General features: G+C 47.1%; 1 protein-coding gene across 5 annotated transcripts in view; it reads right to left on the reverse strand.

The window, feature by feature from the left end:
- The window catches only part of antxr2a (ANTXR cell adhesion molecule 2a), a 143,899-nt gene that overhangs the window by 70,805 nt on the left and 51,075 nt on the right, over positions 1 to 22,019 (reverse strand). For 4 of the 5 annotated variants that reach the window (XM_062024356.1, XM_062024354.1, XM_062024355.1 and 1 more), the window contains 3 exons: positions 17,124 to 17,202; positions 16,968 to 17,063; positions 1,872 to 1,922 (listed from right to left, as the gene is read on the reverse strand). In XM_062024356.1, coding sequence (XP_061880340.1) covers positions 1,872 to 1,922; positions 16,968 to 17,063; positions 17,124 to 17,202 — 226 coding nt within the window. The remainder of the gene's footprint in view (positions 1 to 1,871; positions 1,923 to 16,967; positions 17,064 to 17,123; positions 17,203 to 22,019) is intronic. The other variant, XM_062024357.1, reaches the window with a different exon arrangement.

The following is a 22,019-nucleotide window of genomic DNA, read 5'->3' on the forward strand; positions in this document are numbered from 1 at the left end:
AGGAGAGAGGAGGGCCACATGAAGTGAGAGGAGGGCCACATGAAATGAGAGGAGGGCCACATGAAGTGAGAGGAGGGCCACATGAAGTGAGAGGAGGGCCACATGAAGTGACAGGAGGGCCACATGAAGTGAGAGGAGGGCCACATGAAGTGAGAGGAGGGCCACGTGAAGTGAGAGGAGGGCCACATGAAGTGAGAGGAGGGGCCACATGAAGTGAGAGGAGAGAGGAGGGCCACATGAAGTGAGAGGAGGGCCACATGAAGTGAGAGGAGGGCCACATGAAGTGAGAGGAGGGGCCACATGAAGTGAGAGGAGAGAGGAGGGCCACATGAAGTGAGAGGAGGGCCACATGAAGTGAGAGGAGAGAGGAGGGCCACATGAAGTGAGAGGAGGGCCACATGAAATGAGAGGAGAGAGGAGGGCCACATGAAGTGAGAGGAGGGCCACATGAAGTGAGAGGAGGGCCACATGAAGTGAGAGGAGGGGCCACATGAAGTGAGAGGAGGGGCCACATGAAGTGAGAGGAGAGAGGAGGGCCACATGAAATGAGAGGAGAGAGGAGGGCCACGTGAAGTGAGAGGAGGGCCACATGAAGTGAGAGGAGGGCCACATGAAGTAAGAGGAGGGGCCACATGAAGTGAGAGGAGGGCCACGTGAAGTGAGAGGAGGGCCACATGAAGTGAGAGGAGGGCCACCTGAAGTGAGAGGAGGGCCACATGAAGTGAGAGCAGGGGCCACATGAAGTGAGAGGAGGGCCACATGAAGTGAGAGGAGGGCCACATGAAGTGAGAGGAGGGCCACATGAAGTGAGAGGAGAGAGGAGGGCCACATGAAGTGAGAGGAGGGCCACATGAAGTGAGAGGAGGGCCACATGAAGTGAGAGGAGGGCCACATGAAGTGAGAGGAGGGGCCACATGAAGTGAGAGGAGGGCCACTTGAAGTGAGAGGAGGGGCCACATGAAGTGAGAGGAGGGGCCACATGAAGTGAGAGGAGGGCCCACATGAAGTGAGAGGAGGGCCACATGAAGTGAGAGGAGGGCCACGTGAAGTGAGAGGAGGGCCACATGAAGTGAGAGGAGAGAGGAGGGCCACATGAAGTGAGAGGAGGGCCACATGAAGTGAGAGGAGAGAGGAGGGCCACGTGAAGTGAGAGGAGGGCCACATGAAGTGAGAGGAGGGCCACATGAAGTGAGAGGAGAGCCACATGAAGAGAGAGGAGGGCCACTTGAAGTGAGAGGAGGGGCCACATGAAGTGAGAGGAGGGGCCACATGAAGTGAGAGGAGGGCCACATGAAGTGAGAGGAGGGGCCACGTGAAGTGAGAGGAGGGCCACATGAAGTGAGAGGAGGGCCACATGAAGTGAGAGGAGGGCCACATGAAGTGAGAGGAGGGCCACATGAAGTGAGAGGAGGGCCACATGAAGTGAGAGGAGGGCCACATGAAGTGAGAGGAGGGGCCACATGAAGTGAGAGGAGGGCCACATGAAGTGAGAGGAGGGGCCACATGAAGTGAGAGGAGGGCCACAGAAGTGAGAGGAGGGCCACATGAAGTGAGAGGAGGGGCCACATGAAGTGAGAGGAGGGGCCACATGAAGTGAGAGGAGGGCCACATGAAGTGAGAGGAGGGCCACATGAAGTGAGAGGAGGGGCCACATGAAGTGAGAGGAGGGGCCACATGAAGTGAGAGGAGGGCCACATGAAGTGAGAGGAGGGCCACATGAAGTGAGAGGAGGGGCCACATGAAGTGAGAGGAGGGGCCACATGAAGTGAGAGGAGGGCCACATGAAGTGAGAGGAGGGGCCACATGAAGTGAGAGGAGGGCCACATGAAGTGAGAGGAGGGGCCACAGTCAGAGTCATGTTGGGTACTCACGGGGGGTGGGGGGCGTGAAGGGGGGGGCGGTGGGGGCGGGTCTTTGATTACCTGCAGAGAAGAAAACAAAATGTCAGCAAAGGAGGTGACAGGTGAGGAGAGGTGACAGGTGAGGAGAGGTGACAGGTGAGGAGAGGTGACAGGTGAGGAGAGGTGACAGGTGAGGAGAGGTGACAGGTGAGGAGAGGTAACAGGTGAGGAGAGGTGACAGGTGACAGGTGAGGAGAGGTGAGAGGTGAGGAGAGGTGACAGGTGAGGAGAGGTGACAGGTGAGGAGAGGTGACAGGTGAGGAGAGGTGACAGGTGAGGAGAGGTAACAGGTGAGGAGAGGTGACAGGTGACAGGTGAGGAGAGGTGAGAGGTGAGGAGAGGTGACAGGTGAGGAGAGGTGACAGGTGACAGGTGAGGTGAGAGGTGACAGGTGAGGAGAGGTGACAGGTGAGGAGAGGTGACAGGTGAGGAGAGGTGACAGGTGAGGTGACAGGTGAGGAGAGGTGACAGGTGAGGTGACAGGTGAGGAGAGGTGACAGGTGAGGAGAGGTGACAGGTGAGGTGACAGGTGAGGTGACAGGTGAGGTGACAGGTGAGGAGAGGTGACAGGTGAGGTGACAGGTGAGGTGACAGGTGAGGTGACAGGTGAGGTGACAGGTGAGGAGAGGTGACAGGTGAGGTGACAGGTGAGGTGACAGGTGAGGAGAGGTGACAGGTGAGGAGAGGTGACAGGAGAGGTGACAGGTGAGGAGAGGTGACAGGTGAGGAGAGGTGACAGGTGAGGAGAGGTGACAGGTGAGGTGACAGGTGAGGTGACAGGTGAGGTGACAGGTGAGGAGAGGTGACAGGTGAGGTGACAGGTGAGGTGACAGGTGAGGAGAGGTGACAGGTGAGGAGAGGTGACAGGAGAGGTGACAGGTGAGGAGAGGTGACAGGTGAGGAGAGGTGACAGGTGAGGTGACAGGTGAGGTGACAGGTGAGGAGAGGTGACAGGTGAGGAGAGGTGACAGGAGAGGTGACAGGTGAGGTGACAGGTGAGGAGAGGTGACAGGTGAGGTGACAGGTGAGGTGACAGGTGAGGAGAGGTGACAGGTGAGGTGACAGGTGAGGTGACAGGTGAGGTGACAGGTGAGGTGACAGGTGAGGAGAGGTGACAGGTGAGGTGACAGGTGAGGTGACAGGTGAGGAGAGGTGACAGGTGAGGAGAGGTGACAGGAGAGGTGACAGGTGAGGAGAGGTGACAGGTGAGGAGAGGTGACAGGTGAGGTGACAGGTGAGGTGACAGGTGAGGTGACAGGTGAGGAGAGGTGACAGGTGAGGTGACAGGTGAGGTGACAGGTGAGGAGAGGTGACAGGTGAGGAGAGGTGACAGGAGAGGTGACAGGTGAGGAGAGGTGACAGGTGAGGAGAGGTGACAGGTGAGGTGACAGGTGAGGTGACAGGTGAGGAGAGGTGACAGGTGAGGAGAGGTGACAGGAGAGGTGACAGGTGAGGAGAGGTGACAGGTGAGGAGAGGTGACAGGTGAGGTGACAGGTGAGGAGAGGTGACAGGTGAGAGGTGACAGGTGAGGTGAGAGGTGAGTCAGAAAGCAGGACTACATGATAGTTGACAGAGAGTCTTTGGGGCCAACATCCTGTTTGACTCTTATTAATTGGACCTGCTTCAGTGCCATACCACCCCCATACCACCCCTCCCCCCCTCCCTCCCCCCCATCTTACAGTGCTGAGCAGGTCATTAGTGCCAACAGGATGGGGGGGGGGGGGGGGGGGGGGGGGTAGTATGGGAATTCTCATTAACATTGATACTGGTGTTGATAGTATTCATTTTTGTTGGATTGTTTTGTGTCATGTGTGTGTGTGTGTGTGTGTGTGTCATGTGTGTGTGTGTGTACGTGTGTGTGTGTCATGTGTGTGTGTCGTGTGTGTGTGTCATGTGTGTGTGTGTGTCATGTGTGTGTGTGTGTCATGTGTGTGTGTGTGTGTGTGTGTCATGTGTGTGTGTGTGTGTGTGTGTGTGTGTGTGTGTGTGTGTGTGTGTGTGTGTGTGTGTGTGTGTCCTCTCACTTGTCTGCTGCTCTCAATGTTGCTGTGCATTATTATTGTGTATTATTTTGTTGGTATTATTAGTAATATTACAAAAATAAAAAAACACTGTTATGAATTATGGACCTTTTTGGGGAAAGTATTGCATATTTTGCATTTTTCCTTAGACAAAAAGGGCAATTAAAAAATAATAGTAATAACACAATATTACAAACTTATAACTGATAAATACATCTAAAGTTGATCATTTAAGCTTTGAAAGTTAAAAAAATAAATAAAATAAATTATTTAAATCCATTTCTGAAAATGATTTTTAGAAATGGGATGGATAAAATCCATGTTTGTTGGTTGTGTTTTATTTTGTTGGTATTATTAGTCATTATAAAACAAATTTAAAAAACACTGTTATGTATTATGGACCTTTTTGGGGAAAGTATTGCATATTTTGCATTTTTCCTTAGACAAAAAGGACAATTAAAAAATAATAATACCAACTTATAACTGATAAATAGATCTAAAGTTGATCTACAGATTTGGGCGTTATAAGTAAAACAAAAAAAAAGTTTTCTTTAAATAGATTTCTGAAAATAACTTTAGAAAGGAGATGGTTAAAAATGAAGTCAGTCAATTGGAAAGAGCTGCCACATGTTTTATGCTCTGGCAGAGCAGGCGAGTTAATGATGCCATCCACTGTAAGAAGAAGTCCCATGATAAGGTGTGCAGATAGGAGCGCTAGGGAAGTTAGCATGTCAAGGCCAGGACTCCGGAGCTCCGCCCACAAGTCATGCAAGGAAGTGTCATGCATTTGCTAGATTGCTTTTGCAGCGAGGAAGAGGAAGAGGAAGAGGAAGAGGAATGTCACAGCTGTTTCCCACGCCACGCCGTCATTAGAATGATGAAAAACAATCAATTAGGCTTAATTCTCTCACGCCGCTTGTAGGCAAATCCAACATGGCTGCCAGTGCGGGATCACACCCCACTAATTACCTGCACATTTAGGACATATTGTGGCAGGAATACAACACCTGATGGACAGATGGGATCACCACGCATGCACACAGCAGAACCACATGACATCATGGTCACATGACATCACGGTCACATGACCGGCCAGGGAGGCGGGGCCACGTGGGAACGTCCGTGATCTGTTAGCATGTTTGTCTGAACTTTAGGTCTTGGATGGTGGGAACACTAAATATAGAACATCTCAATCATATATATATATATTTATATATACATGTATATATGTCTGTATATTTATATATGTATATATAAATACACACACATTTATATATATATATATATGTGTATATATAAATATATATACATAAGGTATATGTGTATATTTATATAAATATATATATGTGTATATATTTATGTGTGTTTATATACGTATGTATGTATATATAAATACATATATACACATATATATATATGTATATTTATATATATATGTATGTATACGTATATATATATATACACACACATATATATATATACACACACACATGTATATATATATGTGTGTATATATATGTATGTATATATATATATACATGTGTGTGTGTATATATATATATATATATATATATATATATATATATATATATATTGTAGTAATATTTTAAATGTGGTGTATATAAAGTGTAGTATTAAATGAAATATTGTAGTACTATTTCCAATGTGGTGTATATAAAGTGTAGTATTGAATGAAATATTGTAGTACTATTTCCAATGTGGTGTATATAAAGTGTAGTATTGAATCAAATATTGTAGTAATATTTCTAATGTGGTGTATATACTGTGTAGTATTGAATGAAATATTGTAGTACTATTTCCAATGTGGTGTATATAAAGTGTAGTATTGACTTAGTAGTAATAAAAGGTGTGACTGGACGTCACCTGCGTGTGACAACAGACTAAATAGAGTCTGTCCACTTTTATTTTGAAGGGGCGAGTCATCGCAGTGAAGTGCATCTCGGAGGGCGGCGCCTTTGATCGCAGCCCAGGGCGCTTTCATTTCCAAATGAAGGACAAAGAAAGAAATGACGGCTCCACAGCTTGCGTGACCTCTGGGCTGGCGCGGCGCCACTCGGCGAGAGCTGGTGCCTCATCCCGCCTGGCGAAGGCTGGCAGAGCGGGGGTTTAAATATTAACAAGCACACATGGCGCCAGCAGCAACACAAACATGCTGCTGGCCACACGGCTTTACTTTCTAATGCCTTTGTTGCCTTTCCAGAATATGCTGCCATCTCCACGCCAGGTGACGTCCTCACCACCACTGCAGGGAATAGCAGCGAGACAACACCATCTGTGCCCCCACCCATCTTAGCCCCAAATGGAAGCTGCTGTGGATTTCACTAAAGTGGCTGCGACTGTTTTCCAAAGAGCCCTAGGGTGGAGGAGGGACTAAGTGCCAGCCTCACACAGCACCACCTTCACACCTATTGCTGCCTACATCAAGTGTCCACAGCACCACCTACCTATTGCTGCCTACATCAAGTGTCCACAGCACCACCTTCACACCTATTGCTGCCTACATCAAGTGTCCACAGCACCACCTACCTATTGCTGCCTACATCAAGTGTCCACAGCACCACCTTCACACCTATTGCTGCCTCCATCAAGTGTCCACAGCACCACCTTCACACCTATTGCTGCCTCCATCAAGTGTCCACAGCACCACCTTCACACCTATTGCTGCCTCCATCAAGTGTCCACAGCACCACCTCCACACCTATTGCTGCCTCCATCAAGTGTCCACAGCACCACCTTCACACCTATTGCTGCCTCCATCAAGTGCCCACAGCACCACCTTCACACCTATTGCTGCCTCCATCAAGTGTCCACAGCACCACCTTCACACCTATTGCTGCCTACATCAACTGTCCACAGCACCACCTTCACACCTATTGCTGCCTCCATCAAGTGTCCACAGCACCACCTTCACACCTATTGCTGCCTCCATCAAGTGTCCACAGCACCACCTTCACACCTATTGCTGCCTACATCAAGTGTCCACAGCACCACCTTCACACCTATTGCTGCCTACATCAAGTGTCCACAGCACCACCTTCACACCTATTGCTGCCTACATCAAGTGTCCACAGCACCACCTACCTATTGCTGCCTACATCAAGTGTCCACAGCACCACCTTCACACCTATTGCTGCCTACATCAAGTGTCCACAGCACCACCTACCTATTGCTGCCTACATCAAGTGTCCACAGCACCACCTTCACACCTATTGCTGCCTACATCAAGTGTCCACAGCACCACCTACCTATTGCTGCCTACATCAAGTGTCCACAGCACCACCTTCACACCTATTGCTGCCTACATCAAGTGTCCACAGCACCACCTTCACACCTATTGCTGCCTACATCAAGTGTCCACAGCACCACCTTCACACCTATTGCTGCCTACATCAAGTGTCCACAGCACCACCTACCTATTGCTGCCTACATCAAGTGTCCACAGCACCACCTTCACACCTATTGCTGCCTACATCAAGTGTCCACAGCACCACCTACCTATTGCTGCCTACATCAAGTGTCCACAGCACCACCTTCACACCTATTGCTGCCTACATCAAGTGTCCACAGCACCACCTTCACACCTATTGCTGCCTCCATCAAGTGTCCACAGCACCACCTTCACACCTATTGCTGCCTCCATCAAGTGTCCACAGCACCACCTTCACACCTATTGCTGCCTCCATCAAGTGTCCACAGCACCACCTTCACACCTATTGCTGCCTCCATCAAGTGTCCACAGCACCACCTTCACACCTATTGCTGCCTCCATCAAGTGCCCACAGCACCACCTTCACACCTATTGCTGCCTCCATCAAGTGTCCACAGCACCACCTTCACACCTATTGCTGCCTACATCAACTGTCCACAGCACCACCTTCACACCTATTGCTGCCTCCATCAAGTGTCCACAGCACCACCTTCACACCTATTGCTGCCTCCATCAAGTGTCCACAGCACCACCTTCACACCTATTGCTGCCTACATCAAGTGTCCACAGCACCACCTTCACACCTATTGCTGCCTCCATCAAGTGTCCACAGCACCACCTTCACACCTATTGCTGCCTCCATCAAGTGTCCACAGCACCACCTTCACACCTATTGCTACCTACATCAAGTGTCCACAGCACCACCTTCACACCTATTGCTGCCTCCATCAAGTGTCCACAGCACCACCTTCACACCTATTGCTACCTACATCAAGTGTCCACAGCACCACCTTCACACCTATTGCTGCCTACATCAAGTGTCCACAGCACCACCTACCTATTGCTGCCTCCATCAAGTGTCCACAGCACCACCTTCACACCTATTGCTGCCTACATCAAGTGTCCACAGCACCACCTTCACACCTATTGCTGCCTACATCAAGTGTCCACAGCACCACCTTCACACCTATTGCTGCCTACATCAAGTGTCCACAGCACCACCTACCTATTGCTGCCTACATCAAGTGTCCACAGCACCACCTTCACACCTATTGCTGCCTACATCAAGTGTCCACAGCACCACCTTCACACCTATTGCTGCCTACATCAAGTGTCCACAGCACCACCTTCACACCTATTGCTACCTACATCAAGTGTCCACAGCACCACCTTCACACCTATTGCTGCCTACATCAAGTGTCCACAGCACCACCTTCACACCTATTGCTACCTACATCAAGTGTCCACAGCACCACCTTCACACCTATTGCTACCTACATCAAGTGTCCACAGCACCACCTTCACACCTATTGCTGCCTCCATCAAGTGTCCACAGCACCACCTTCACACCTATTGCTGCCTCCATCAAGTGTCCACAGCACCACCTTCACACCTATTGCTGCCTCCATCAAGTGCCCACAGCACCACCTTCACACCTATTGCTGCCTCCATCAAGTGTCCACAGCACCACCTTCACACCTATTGCTGCCTACATAAAGTGTCCACAGCACCACCTTCACACCTATTGCTGCCTCCATCAAGTGTCCACAGCACCACCTTCACACCTATTGCTGCCTCCATCAAGTGTCCACAGCACCACCTTCACACCTATTGCTGCCTCCATCAAGTGTCCACAGCACCACCTTCACACCTATTGCTGCCTACATCAAGTGTCCACAGCACCACCTTCACACCTATTGCTGCCTACATCAAGTGTCCACAGCACCACCTTCTCACACCTATTGCTGCCTCCATCAAGTGTCCACAGCACCACCTTCACACCTATTGCTGCCTCCATCAAGTGCCCACAGCACCACCTTCACACCTATTGCTGCCTCCATCAAGTGTCCACAGCACCACCTTCACACCTATTGCTGCCTACATCAAGTGTCCACAGCACCACCTTCACACCTATTGCTGCCTCCATCAAGTGTCCACAGCACCACCTTCACACCTATTGCTGCCTCCATCAAGTGCCCACAGCACCACCTTCACACCTATTGCTGCCTACATCAAGTGTCCACAGCACCACCTTCACACCTATTACTGCCTACATCAAGTGTCCACAGCACCACCTTCACACCTATTGCTGCCTACATCAAGTGTCCACAGCACCACCTACCTATTGCTGCCTACATCAAGTGTCCACAGCACCACCTTCACACCTATTGCTACCTACATCAAGTGTCCACAGCACCACCTTCACACCTATTGCTACCTACATCAAGTGTCCACAGCACCACCTTCACACCTATTGCTGCCTCCATCAAGTGTCCACAGCACCACCTACCTATTGCTGCCTACATCAAGTGTCCACAGCACCACCTTCACACCTATTGCTGCCTACATCAAGTGTCCACAGCACCACCTACCTATTGCTGCCTACATCAAGTGTCCACAGCACCACCTTCACACCTATTACTGCCTACATCAAGTGTCCACAGCACCACCTTCACACCTATTGCTGCCTACATCAAGTGTCCACAGCACCACCTACCTATTGCTGCCTACATCAAGTGTCCACAGCACCACCTACCTATTGCTGCCTACATCAAGTGTCCACAGCACCACCTTCACACCTATTACTGCCTACATCAAGTGTCCACAGCACCACCTACCTATTGCTGCCTACATCAAGTGTCCACAGCACCACCTTCACACCTATTGCTGCCTCCATCAAGTGTCCACAGCACCACCTTCACACCTATTGCTGCCTCCATCAAGTGTCCACAGCACCACCTTCACACCTATTGCTGCCTCCATCAAGTGTCCACAGCACCACCTTCACACCTATTGCTGCCTCCATCAAGTGCCCACAGCACCACCTTCACACCTATTGCTGCCTCCATCAAGTGTCCACAGCACCACCTTCACACCTATTGCTGCCTACATCAAGTGTCCACAGCACCACCTTCACACCTATTGCTGCCTCCATCAAGTGTCCACAGCACCACCTTCACACCTATTGCTGCCTCCATCAAGTGTCCACAGCACCACCTTCACACCTATTGCTGCCTCCATCAAGTGTCCACAGCACCACCTTCACACCTATTGCTGCCTCCATCAAGTGTCCACAGCACCACCTTCACACCTATTGCTGCCTCCATCAAGTGCCCACAGCACCACCTTCACACCTATTGCTGCCTCCATCAAGTGTCCACAGCACCACCTTCACACCTATTGCTGCCTACATAAAGTGTCCACAGCACCACCTACCTATTGCTGCCTACATCAAGTGTCCACAGCACCACCTACCTATTGCTGCCTACATCAAGTGTCCACAGCACCACCTTCACACCTATTACTGCCTACATCAAGTGTCCACAGCACCACCTTCACACCTATTACTGCCTCCATCAAGTGTCCACAGCACCACCTACCTATTGCTGCCTACATCAAGTGTCCACAGCACCACCTTCACACCTATTGCTGCCTCCATCAAGTGTCCACAGCACCACCTTCACACCTATTGCTGCCTCCATCAAGTGTCCACAGCACCACCTTCACACCTATTGCTGCCTCCATCAAGTGTCCACAGCACCACCTTCACACCTATTGCTGCCTCCATCAAGTGCCCACAGCACCACCTTCACACCTATTGCTGCCTCCATCAAGTGTCCACAGCACCACCTTCACACCTATTGCTGCCTACATCAAGTGTCCACAGCACCACCTTCACACCTATTGCTGCCTCCATCAAGTGTCCACAGCACCACCTTCACACCTATTGCTGCCTCCATCAAGTGCCCACAGCACCACCTTCACACCTATTGCTGCCTCCATCAAGTGTCCACAGCACCACCTTCACACCTATTGCTGCCTCCATCAAGTGTCCACAGCACCACCTTCACACCTATTGCTGCCTCCATCAAGTGTCCACAGCACCACCTTCACACCTATTGCTGCCTACATGAAGTGCCCACAGCACCACCTTCACACCTATTGCTGCCTCCATCAAGTGTCCACAGCACCACCTTCACACCTATTGCTGCCTCCATCAAGTGCCCACAGCACCACCTTCACACCTATTGCTGCCTCCATCAAGTGTCCACAGCACCACCTTCACACCTATTGCTGCCTCCATCAAGTGTCCACAGCACCACCTTCACACCTATTGCTGCCTCCATCAAGTGTCCACAGCACCACCTTCACACCTATTGCTGCCTCCATCAAGTGTCCACAGCACCACCTTCACACCTATTGCTGCCTACATCAAGTGCCCACAGCACCACCTTCACACCTATTGCTGCCTCCATCAAGTGTCCACAGCACCACCTTCACACCTATTGCTGCCTCCATCAAGTGTCCACAGCACCACCTTCACACCTATTGCTGCCTACATCAAGTGTCCACAGCACCACCTTCACACCTATTGCTGCCTCCATCAAGTGTCCACAGCACCACCTTCACACCTATTGCTGCCTACATCAAGTGTCCACAGCACCACCTACCTATTACTGCCTACATCAAGTGTCCACAGCACCACCTACCTATTGCTGCCTACATCAAGTGTCCACAGCACCACCTTCACACCTATTGCTGCCTCCATCAAGTGTCCACAGCACCACCTTCACACCTATTGCTGCCTACATCAAGTGTCCACAGCACCACCTTCACACCTATTGCTGCCTCCATCAAGTGTCCACAGCACCACCTTCACACCTATTGCTGCCTCCATCAAGTGTCCACAGCACCACCTTCACACCTATTGCTGCCTCCATCAAGTGTCCACAGCACCACCTTCACACCTATTGCTGCCTACATCAAGTGCCCACAGCACCACCTTCACACCTATTGCTGCCTCCATCAAGTGTCCACAGCACCACCTTCACACCTATTGCTGCCTCCATCAAGTGTCCACAGCACCACCTACCTATTACTGCCTACATCAAGTGTCCACAGCACCACCTACCTATTGCTGCCTACATCAAGTGTCCACAGCACCACCTTCACACCTATTGCTGCCTCCATCAAGTGTCCACAGCACCACCTTCACACCTATTGCTGCCTACATCAAGTGTCCACAGCACCACCTTCACACCTATTGCTGCCTCCATCAAGTGTCCACAGCACCACCTTCACACCTATTGCTGCCTCCATCAAGTGTCCACAGCACCACCTTCACACCTATTGCTGCCTCCATCAAGTGTCCACAGCACCACCTTCACACCTATTGCTGCCTACATCAAGTGCCCACAGCACCACCTTCACACCTATTGCTGCCTCCATCAAGTGTCCACAGCACCACCTTCACACCTATTGCTGCCTCCATCAAGTGTCCACAGCACCACCTTCACACCTATTGCTGCCTACATCAAGTGTCCACAGCACCACCTTCACACCTATTGCTGCCTCCATCAAGTGTCCACAGCACCACCTTCACACCTATTGCTGCCTACATCAAGTGTCCACAGCACCACCTACCTATTACTGCCTACATCAAGTGTCCACAGCACCACCTACCTATTGCTGCCTACATCAAGTGTCCACAGCACCACCTTCACACCTATTGCTGCCTCCATCAAGTGTCCACAGCACCACCTTCACACCTATTGCTGCCTCCATCAAGTGTCCACAGCACCACCTTCACACCTATTGCTGCCTCCATCAAGTGTCCACAGCACCACCTTCACACCTATTGCTGCCTCCATCAAGTGTCCACAGCACCACCTTCACACCTATTGCTGCCTCCATCAAGTGTCCACAGCACCACCTTCACACCTATTGCTGCCTACATCAAGTGCCCACAGCACCACCTTCACACCTATTGCTGCCTCCATCAAGTGTCCACAGCACCACCTTCACACCTATTGCTGCCTCCATCAAGTGTCCACAGCACCACCTTCACACCTATTGCTGCCTACATCAAGTGTCCACAGCACCACCTTCACACCTATTGCTGCCTCCATCAAGTGTCCACAGCACCACCTTCTCACACCTATTGCTGCCTACATCAAGTGTCCACAGCACCACCTTCACACCTATTGCTGCCTACATCAAGTGTCCACAGCACCACCTTCACACCTATTGCTGCCTCCATCAAGTGTCCACAGCACCACCTTCACACCTATTGCTGCCTCCATCAAGTGTCCACAGCACCACCTTCACACCTATTGCTGCCTACATCAAGTGTCCACAGCACCACCTTCACACCTATTGCTGCCTACATCAAGTGTCCACAGCACCACCTTCACACCTATTGCTGCCTACATCAAGTGTCCACAGCACCACCTTCACACCTATTGCTGCCTACATCAAGTGTCCACAGCACCACCTTCACACCTATTGCTGCCTACATCAAGTGTCCACAGCACCACCTTCACACCTATTGCTGCCTCCATCAAGTGTCCACAGCACCACCTTCACACCTATTGCTGCCTCCATCAAGTGTCCACAGCACCACCTTCACACCTATTGCTGCCTACATCAAGTGTCCACAGCACCACCTTCACACCTATTGCTGCCTCCATCAAGTGTCCACAGCACCACCTTCACACCTATTGCTGCCTACATCAAGTGTCCACAGCACCACCTTCACACCTATTGCTGCCTCCATCAAGTGTCCACAGCACCACCTTCTCACACCTATTGCTGCCTACATCAAGTGTCCACAGCACCACCTTCACACACCTACCTATTGGTGCCTTCATCAAGTGCCCACAGCACCACCTTCACACCTATTGCTGCCTCCATCAAGTGTCCACAGCACCACCTTCACACCCACACCTATTGGTGCCTCCATCAAGTGTCCACAGCACCACCTTCAGAGGTCCAACATGGTCACCTCTCACAAACACTCTCTGCCTGTTGTACTCTCTTACCTTGCAGCATCTTGTCATGGCCACTGTCGCCCATATATGGTCGTGCTAATGCCCATATATGGTATGTGCTGTCGACCATATATGGTCGTGCTAATGCCCATATATGGTATGTGCTGTCGCCCATATATGGTATGTGCTGTCGCCCATATATGGTATGTGCTGTCGCCCATATATGGTATGTGCTGTCGCCCATATATGGTCGTGCTAATGCCCATATAAGGTATGTGCTGTCGACCATATATGGTCGGTCTAATGCCCATATATAGTATGTGCTGTCGCCCATATATGGCCGTGCTAATGCCCATATAAGGTATGTGCTGTCGCCCATATATGGTCGTGCTAATGCCCATATAAGGTATGTGCTGTCGACCATATATGGTCGTGCTAATGCCCATATATAGTATGTGCTGTCGCCCATATATGGTATGTGCTGTCGCCCATATATGGTATGTGCTGTCGCCCATATATGGTCGTGCTGTCGCCCATATAAGGTATGTGCTGTCGACCATATATGGTCGGTCTAATGCCCATATAAGGTATGTGCTGTCGCCCATATATGGTCGTGCTAATGCCCATATAAGGTATGTGCTGTCGACCATATATGGTCGTGCTAATGCCCATATATAGTATGTGCTGTCGACCATATATGGTCGTGCTAATGCCCATATATAGTATGTGCTGTCGACCATATATGGTCGTGCTAATGCCCATATATAGTATGTGCTGTCGACCATATATGGTCGTGCTAATGCCCATATAAGGTATGTGCTGTCGACCATATATGGTATGTGCTGTCGCCCATATATGGTATGTGCTGTTGACCATATATGGTCGTGCTAATGCCCATATAAGGTATGTGCTGTCGCCCATATAAGGTATGTGCTGTCGCCCATATATGGTATGTGCTGTCGACCATATATGGTCGTGCTAATGCCCATTTATAGTATGTGCTGTCGACCATATATGGTCGTGCTAATGCCCATTTATAGTATGTGCTGTCGACCATATATGGTCGTGCTAATGCCCATTTATAGTATGTGCTGTCGACCATATATGGTGGTGCTAATGCCCATATAAGGTATGTGCTGTCGACCATATATGGTCGTGCTAATGCCCATATAAGGTATGTGCTGTGGACCATATATGGTGGTGCTAATGCCCATATAAGGTATGTGCTGTGGACCATATATGGTGGTGCTAATGCCCATATATGGTATGTGCTGTGGACCATATATGGTCGTGCTAATGCCCATATAAGGTATGTGCTGTCACCCATATATGGTCGTGCTAATGCCCATATAAGGTATGTGCTGTGGACCATATATGGTGGTGCTAATGCCCATATATGGTATGTGCTGTGGACCATATATGGTGGTGCTAATGCCCATGTATGTGCTGTGGACCATATATGGTGGTGCTAATGCCCATATAAGGTATGTGCTGTCGACCATATATGGTGGTGCTAATGCCCATATAAGGTATGTGCTGTCGACCATATATGGTCGTGCTAATGCCCATATATGGTATGTGCTGTGGACCATATATGGTGGTGCTAATGCCCATGTATGTGCTGTGGACCATATATGGTGGTGCTAATGCCCATATAAGGTATGTGCTGTCGACCATATATGGTGGTGCTAATGCCCATATAAGGTATGTGCTGTGGACCATATATGGTGGTGCTAATGCCCATATATGGTATGTGCTGTGGACCATATATGGTCGTGCTAATGCCCATATATGGTATGTGCTGTGGACCATATATGGTGGTGCTAATGCCCATATATGGTATGTGCTGTGGACCATATATGGTCGTGCTAATGCCCATATATGGTATGTGCTGTGGACCATATATGGTGGTGCTAATGCCCATATATGGTATTTGCTGTGGACCATATATGGTGGTGCTAATGCCCATATATGGTATGTGCTGTCGCCCATATATGGTGGTGCTAATGCCCATATATGGTATGTGCTGTGGACCATATATGGTGGTGCTAATGCCCATATAAGGTATGTGCTGTGACCATATATGGTGGTGCTAATGCCCATATAAGGTATGTGCTGTCGCCCATATATGGTGGTGCTAATGCCCATATAAGGTATGTGCTGTGACCATATATGGTGGTGCTAATGCCCATATAAGGTATGTGCTGTGACCATATATGGTGGTGCTAATGCCCATATAAGGTATGTGCTGTGACCATATATGGTGGTGCTAATGCCCATATAAGGTATGTGCTGTGACCATATATGGTGGTGCTAATGCCCATATAAGGTATGTGCTGTGACCATATATGGTGGTGCTAATGCCCATATAAGGTATGTGCTGTGACCATATATGGTGGTGCTAATGCCCATATAAGGTATGTGCTGTTGGCAAGAAGTGGAGTGTTCCAGTTTGGAAGGCAGCTGCCAGGACGAGCATCTGATTGGTGGTCCAACACTAACAAGATGACAGCACATCTTAAATCCTGCAAAAAGCAGCAACAATCTGAGTGCTTATTATTAATCACCTCGCTCCCCAGGTAGCAACCACGCTATCAAAAGATTTTGTTCACTTCCACGCAATCTGTCGCTCGCTAATCGCTGCCATCTTTTTGTGACGTGACTTTGCGCCATCACAGTGCGTCCTCACTGGCTGTTGCTAGGCGACGAGGGGGGTCGGGGGGGCGGGGCTGACCACCAAACATGTCAACTGGTGAACGTCGCCTTCAAAATGTCCCTGTTAGCATACAATGCTACTTCCCATCTTTGCCCCGAGGGAAGACTCACCAGAGTGCAGCACAGGGGCCAGAACCACCACACGAGGGCCAGGGCCACCAGGGCCAGCAGCACCAGGAAGACCAGGGCCACCGCCAGGCCGTCGGACTGAAAAACAGCACAACATGTCACCCTGCTCCTTTTCAACAAGGAGAGAAGAGCACTCACACAGGTGGAGGCGGTGATGGTGTACGAGCTGGAGATGAAGGACTTGCCATTGTTCAGACTGATGAGGACGCCCATGGTCCTGCAGGGACATAGTACATGTTTATGGACTGATGAGGACGCCCATGGTCCTGCAGGAACATAGTACATGTTTATGGACTGATGAGGACGCCCATGGTCCTGCAGGAACATAGTACATGTTTATGGACTGATGAGGACGCCCATGGTCCTGCAGGAACATAGTACATGTTTATGGACTGATGAGGACGCCCATGGTCCTGCAGGAACATAGTACATGTTTATGGACTGCTGAGGACGCCCATGGTCCTGCAGGAACATAGTACATGTTTATGGACTGATGAGGACGCCCGTGGTCCTGCAGGAACATAGTACATGTTTATGGACTGATGAGGACGCCCATGGTCCTGCAGGAACATAGTACATGTTTATGGACTGATGAGGACGCCCATGGTCCTGCAGGAACATAGTACATGTTTATGGACTGATGAGGACGCCCGTGGTCCTGCAGGAACATAGTACATGTTTATGGACTGATGAGGACGCCCATGGTCCTGCAGGAACATAGTACATGTTTATGGACTGATGAGGACGCCCATGGTCCTGCAGGAACATAGTACATGTTTATGGACTGATGAGGACGCCCATGGTCCTGCAGGAACACCTCATGTACAAACCCCGTTTCCATATGAGTTGGTAAATGGTGTTAGATGTAAATATAAACGGAATACAATGATTTGCAAATCCTTTTCAAGCCATATTCAGTTGAATATGCTACAAAGACAACATATTTCATGTTCAAACTCATAAACTTCATTTTTTTTTTGCAAATAATAATTAACTTAGAATTTCATGGCTGCAACATGTGCCAAAGTAGTTGGGAAAGGGCATGTTATGTATAACAAGATGCTAATTACAGGTTAATAACATAATGTTTTGTATAATAAGATATTAATTACAGGCTAATAACACAATGATAAACGTGCTTTCAAAAGAATAAGACACATTTGGGGAGATGTCAAGGTGGGGGTGTGTGGTTATGTATAATAAGATGTTAATTACAGATGAACAACATAATATGTGTAATAAGATGTTAATTACAGGTTAATAACACAATGACAATAAGACAAGTTTGGGGAGACATTTGCAAAAGTTTCATTTGTGGGATCAAGATTGTATTTTTGTGTCCGAGCGAGAGAGCGGCGACATCAACAAGTTGCGTCAGAGCGCACGAGTGCTGCTTGAATGTTTAGTGTGTAAATAAGTGGAATATTTAGTTTAGTGTGTAAATAAGTGGAATATTTAGTTTAGTGTGTAAATAAGTGGAATATTTAGTTTAGTGAGTAAATAAGTGGAATATTTAGTTTAGTGTGTAAATAAGTGGAATATTTAGTTTAGTGAGTAAATAAGTGGAATATTTAGTTTAGTGAGTAAATAAGTGGAATATTTAGTTTAGTGTGTAAATAAGTGGAATATTTAGTTTAGTGTGTAAATAAGTGGAATATTTAGTTTAGTGTGTAAATAAGTGGAATATTTAGTTTAGTGAGTAAATAAGTGGAATATTTAGTTTAGTGAGTAAATAAGTGGAATATTTAGTTTAGTGAGTAAATAAGTGGAATATTTAGTTTAGTGAGTAAATAAGTGGAATATTTAGTTTAGTGTGTAAATAAGTGGAATATTTAGTTTAGTGAGTAAATAAGTGGAATATTTAGTTTAGTGAGTAAATAAGTGGAATATTTAGTTTAGTGTGTAAATAAGTGGAATATTTAGTTTAGTGAGTAAATAAGTGGAATATTTAGTTTAGTGTGTAAATAAGTGGAATATTTAGTTTAGTGTGTAAATAAGTGGAATATTTAGTTTAGTGAGTAAATAAGTGGAATATTTAGTTTAGTGAGTAAATAAGTGGAATATTTAGTTTAGTGAGTAAATAAGTGGAATATTTAGTTTAGTGAGTAAATAAGTGGAATATTTAGTTTAGTGTGTAAATAAGTGGAATATTTAGTTTAGTGTGTAAATAAGTGGAATATTTAGTTTAGTGAGTAAATAAGTGGAATATTTAGTTTAGTGAGTAAATAAGTGGAATATTTAGTTTAGTGTGTAAATAAGTGGAATATTTAGTTTAGTGAGTAAATAAGTGGAATATTTAGTTTAGTGTGTAAATAAGTGGAATATTTAGTTTAGTGAGTAAATAAGTGGAATATTTAGTTTAGTGAGTAAATAAGTGGAATATTTAGTTTAGTGTGTAAATAAGTGGAATATTTAGTTTAGTGAGTAAATAAGTGGAATATTTAGTTTAGTGTGTAAATAAGTGGAATATTTAGTTTAGTGAGTAAATAAGTGGAATATTTAGTTTAGTGAGTAAATAAGTGGAATATTTAGTTTAGTGTGTAAATAAGTGGAATATTTAATTTAGTGTGTAAATAAGTGGAATATTTAGTTTAGTGTGTAAATAAGTGGAATATTTAGCTTAGTGAGTAAATAAGTGGAATATTTAGTTTAGTGTGTAAATAAGTGGAATATTTAGTTTAGTGTGTAAATAAGTGGAATATTTAGTTTAGTGTGTAAATAAGTGGAATATTTAGTTTAGTGAGTAAATAAGTGGAATATTTAGTTTAGTGAGTAAATAAGTGGAATATTTAGTTTAGTGTGTAAATAAGTGGAATATTTAGTTTAGTGAGTAAATAAGTGGAATATTTAGTTTAGTGTGTAAATAAGTGGAATATTTAGTTTAGTGAGTAAATAAGTGGAATATTTAGTTTAGTGAGTAAATAAGTGGAATATTTAGTTTAGTGTGTAAATAAGTGGAATATTTAATTTAGTGTGTAAATAAGTGGAATATTTAGTTTAGTGTGTAAATAAGTGGAATATTTAGCTTAGTGAGTAAATAAGTGGAATATTTAGCGCGGAGGCTCGCGGACTCGCTCATCTGTTCTCATCCACGGGAGGACTGAAGGCCCGGGGCGTCGCTTCAGGACAAATCCAAAGCAAAGAGACCTATTCTTATTATTATTCACACACACACACACACACACACACACACACACACACACACACACACACACACACACACACACACACACACACACACACACACACACACACCCTTCTTCATCCATGTCTGGGCGGGGGATGGGAGGAGGAGGCGTGTGCAGACTTCTCATTAAGCGCAGGTAATTGGAGGAGGCATAATAGACATATGGAAATTGGGCTGCCGTTCATCGTTAGTCGTTTAATTGCGGCCATTATGGCGTGGGCCCGCTAAATAAGTCACAGGACTTTCTGCAGGTTAGCGTGCTGTAACGAGCACTTCCTCTTTCCTGTGTGCTGGAGCACCTTTATGCAAATGAGGCAAAGGTGTATTTGGGGTAACACAATGAGTGCGAGTATTTCAAGCTCTTTGCAACACGAGACAATCATCTGTTCTACTTCTGAATGCTGAAATCAAAGTATTCTTGTTCCAGTGACAACAAAGTGGGAGTACAAGTAAATATCATTTGTCTTTTATTTGGGACAAAATGACCACTAAAACTAAGATTATTACTGGTATCATCATCATTCTTATGTATAAATATCATTCCTACTTCAAATATAACTAATAGCTCAAATATTAATTTGAACAATAACACAATTATTCCATTTGTATTCATTTCTGACGCAACTAAAAATATGAATGTGTACAAAATGCATGTAAGCGTGTTGATGGCGTGTCAAATATGACATGATAAAGGCGGGCAGGAAGAAGACTATGAACCTCCCACCTTGTGATCGTGTACAGCAGTACAGTACAACACTGCAGTTACCATGTACATGCACAGCGTTACTTATATGACTAAATCCAAACAACCTCCCCTAGTCATGACGTAGGAAAAAATGGTCACACGGCACAACCTGCTCACTCCACTTTCTGGATATTACAAACAAAATGTCCCACCACCATAAAACATTCCGAATTAAATGTGTTGCAAGGCATGATGGGACATAATGCAAGACACTCTCCTCACTTATCCATCTTTAGCACATTTGAGCTGCCTGATATTTCTGATTGATTACAGAACTTTAAGGAAGTTGTCACAAAGGTAAACAAGGTAGGAGTCAAACTACTCTCTATATTCAATGCTAATATTTATTTAAAGGCCTACTGAAAGCCACTACTAGCGACCACGCAGTCTGATAGTTTATATATCAATGATGACATCTTAACATTGCAACACATGCCAATACGGCCGGTTTAACTTATAAAGTGACTTTTAAAACTTCCCGGGAAATATCCGGCTGAAACGTCGCGGTATGATGACATATGCGCGTGACGAAGTCCGAGTAACGGAAGTTATGGTACCCCGTAGAATCCTATACAAAAAGCTCTGTTTTCATTTCATAATTCCACAGTATTCTGGACATCTTTTGCAATTTGTTTAATGAACAATGAAGGCTGCAAAGAAGACAGTTGTAGGTGGGATCAGTGTATTAGCAGCGGACTACAGCAACACAACCAGGAAGACTTTGTTGGAGAGCAGACGCGCTAGCCGCGACCTCACCTTGACTTCCTACTGGCTGCCACAACAACTTCCAGTCAGGATTTCGACCTCTTCATAGCACAGAGACGGCCCTTCTTCAAGTTATAAATGACATCCGTCTAAACACAGACTCTGGCAAAACTTCAGTATTAATGCTTTTGGACCTCAGTGCTGCATTTGACACTGTCGACCACTCAATACTTTTGGACAGGTTGGAAAACTGGGTGGGGATCTCAGGCACAGTTTTAAGCTGGTTCAAGTCATATCTACAAGATAGGAACTATTTTGTTTCCATTGGTGACTTTGTATCAGAACCAACCAACGTAACGTGTGGAGTCCCCCAAGGTTCAATCTTGGGGCCGACTTT

The sequence above is a fragment of the Entelurus aequoreus genome, linkage group LG17, assembly GCF_033978785.1.
Source record: "Entelurus aequoreus isolate RoL-2023_Sb linkage group LG17, RoL_Eaeq_v1.1, whole genome shotgun sequence".
Taxonomy (NCBI): Eukaryota; Metazoa; Chordata; class Actinopteri; order Syngnathiformes; family Syngnathidae; genus Entelurus; species Entelurus aequoreus.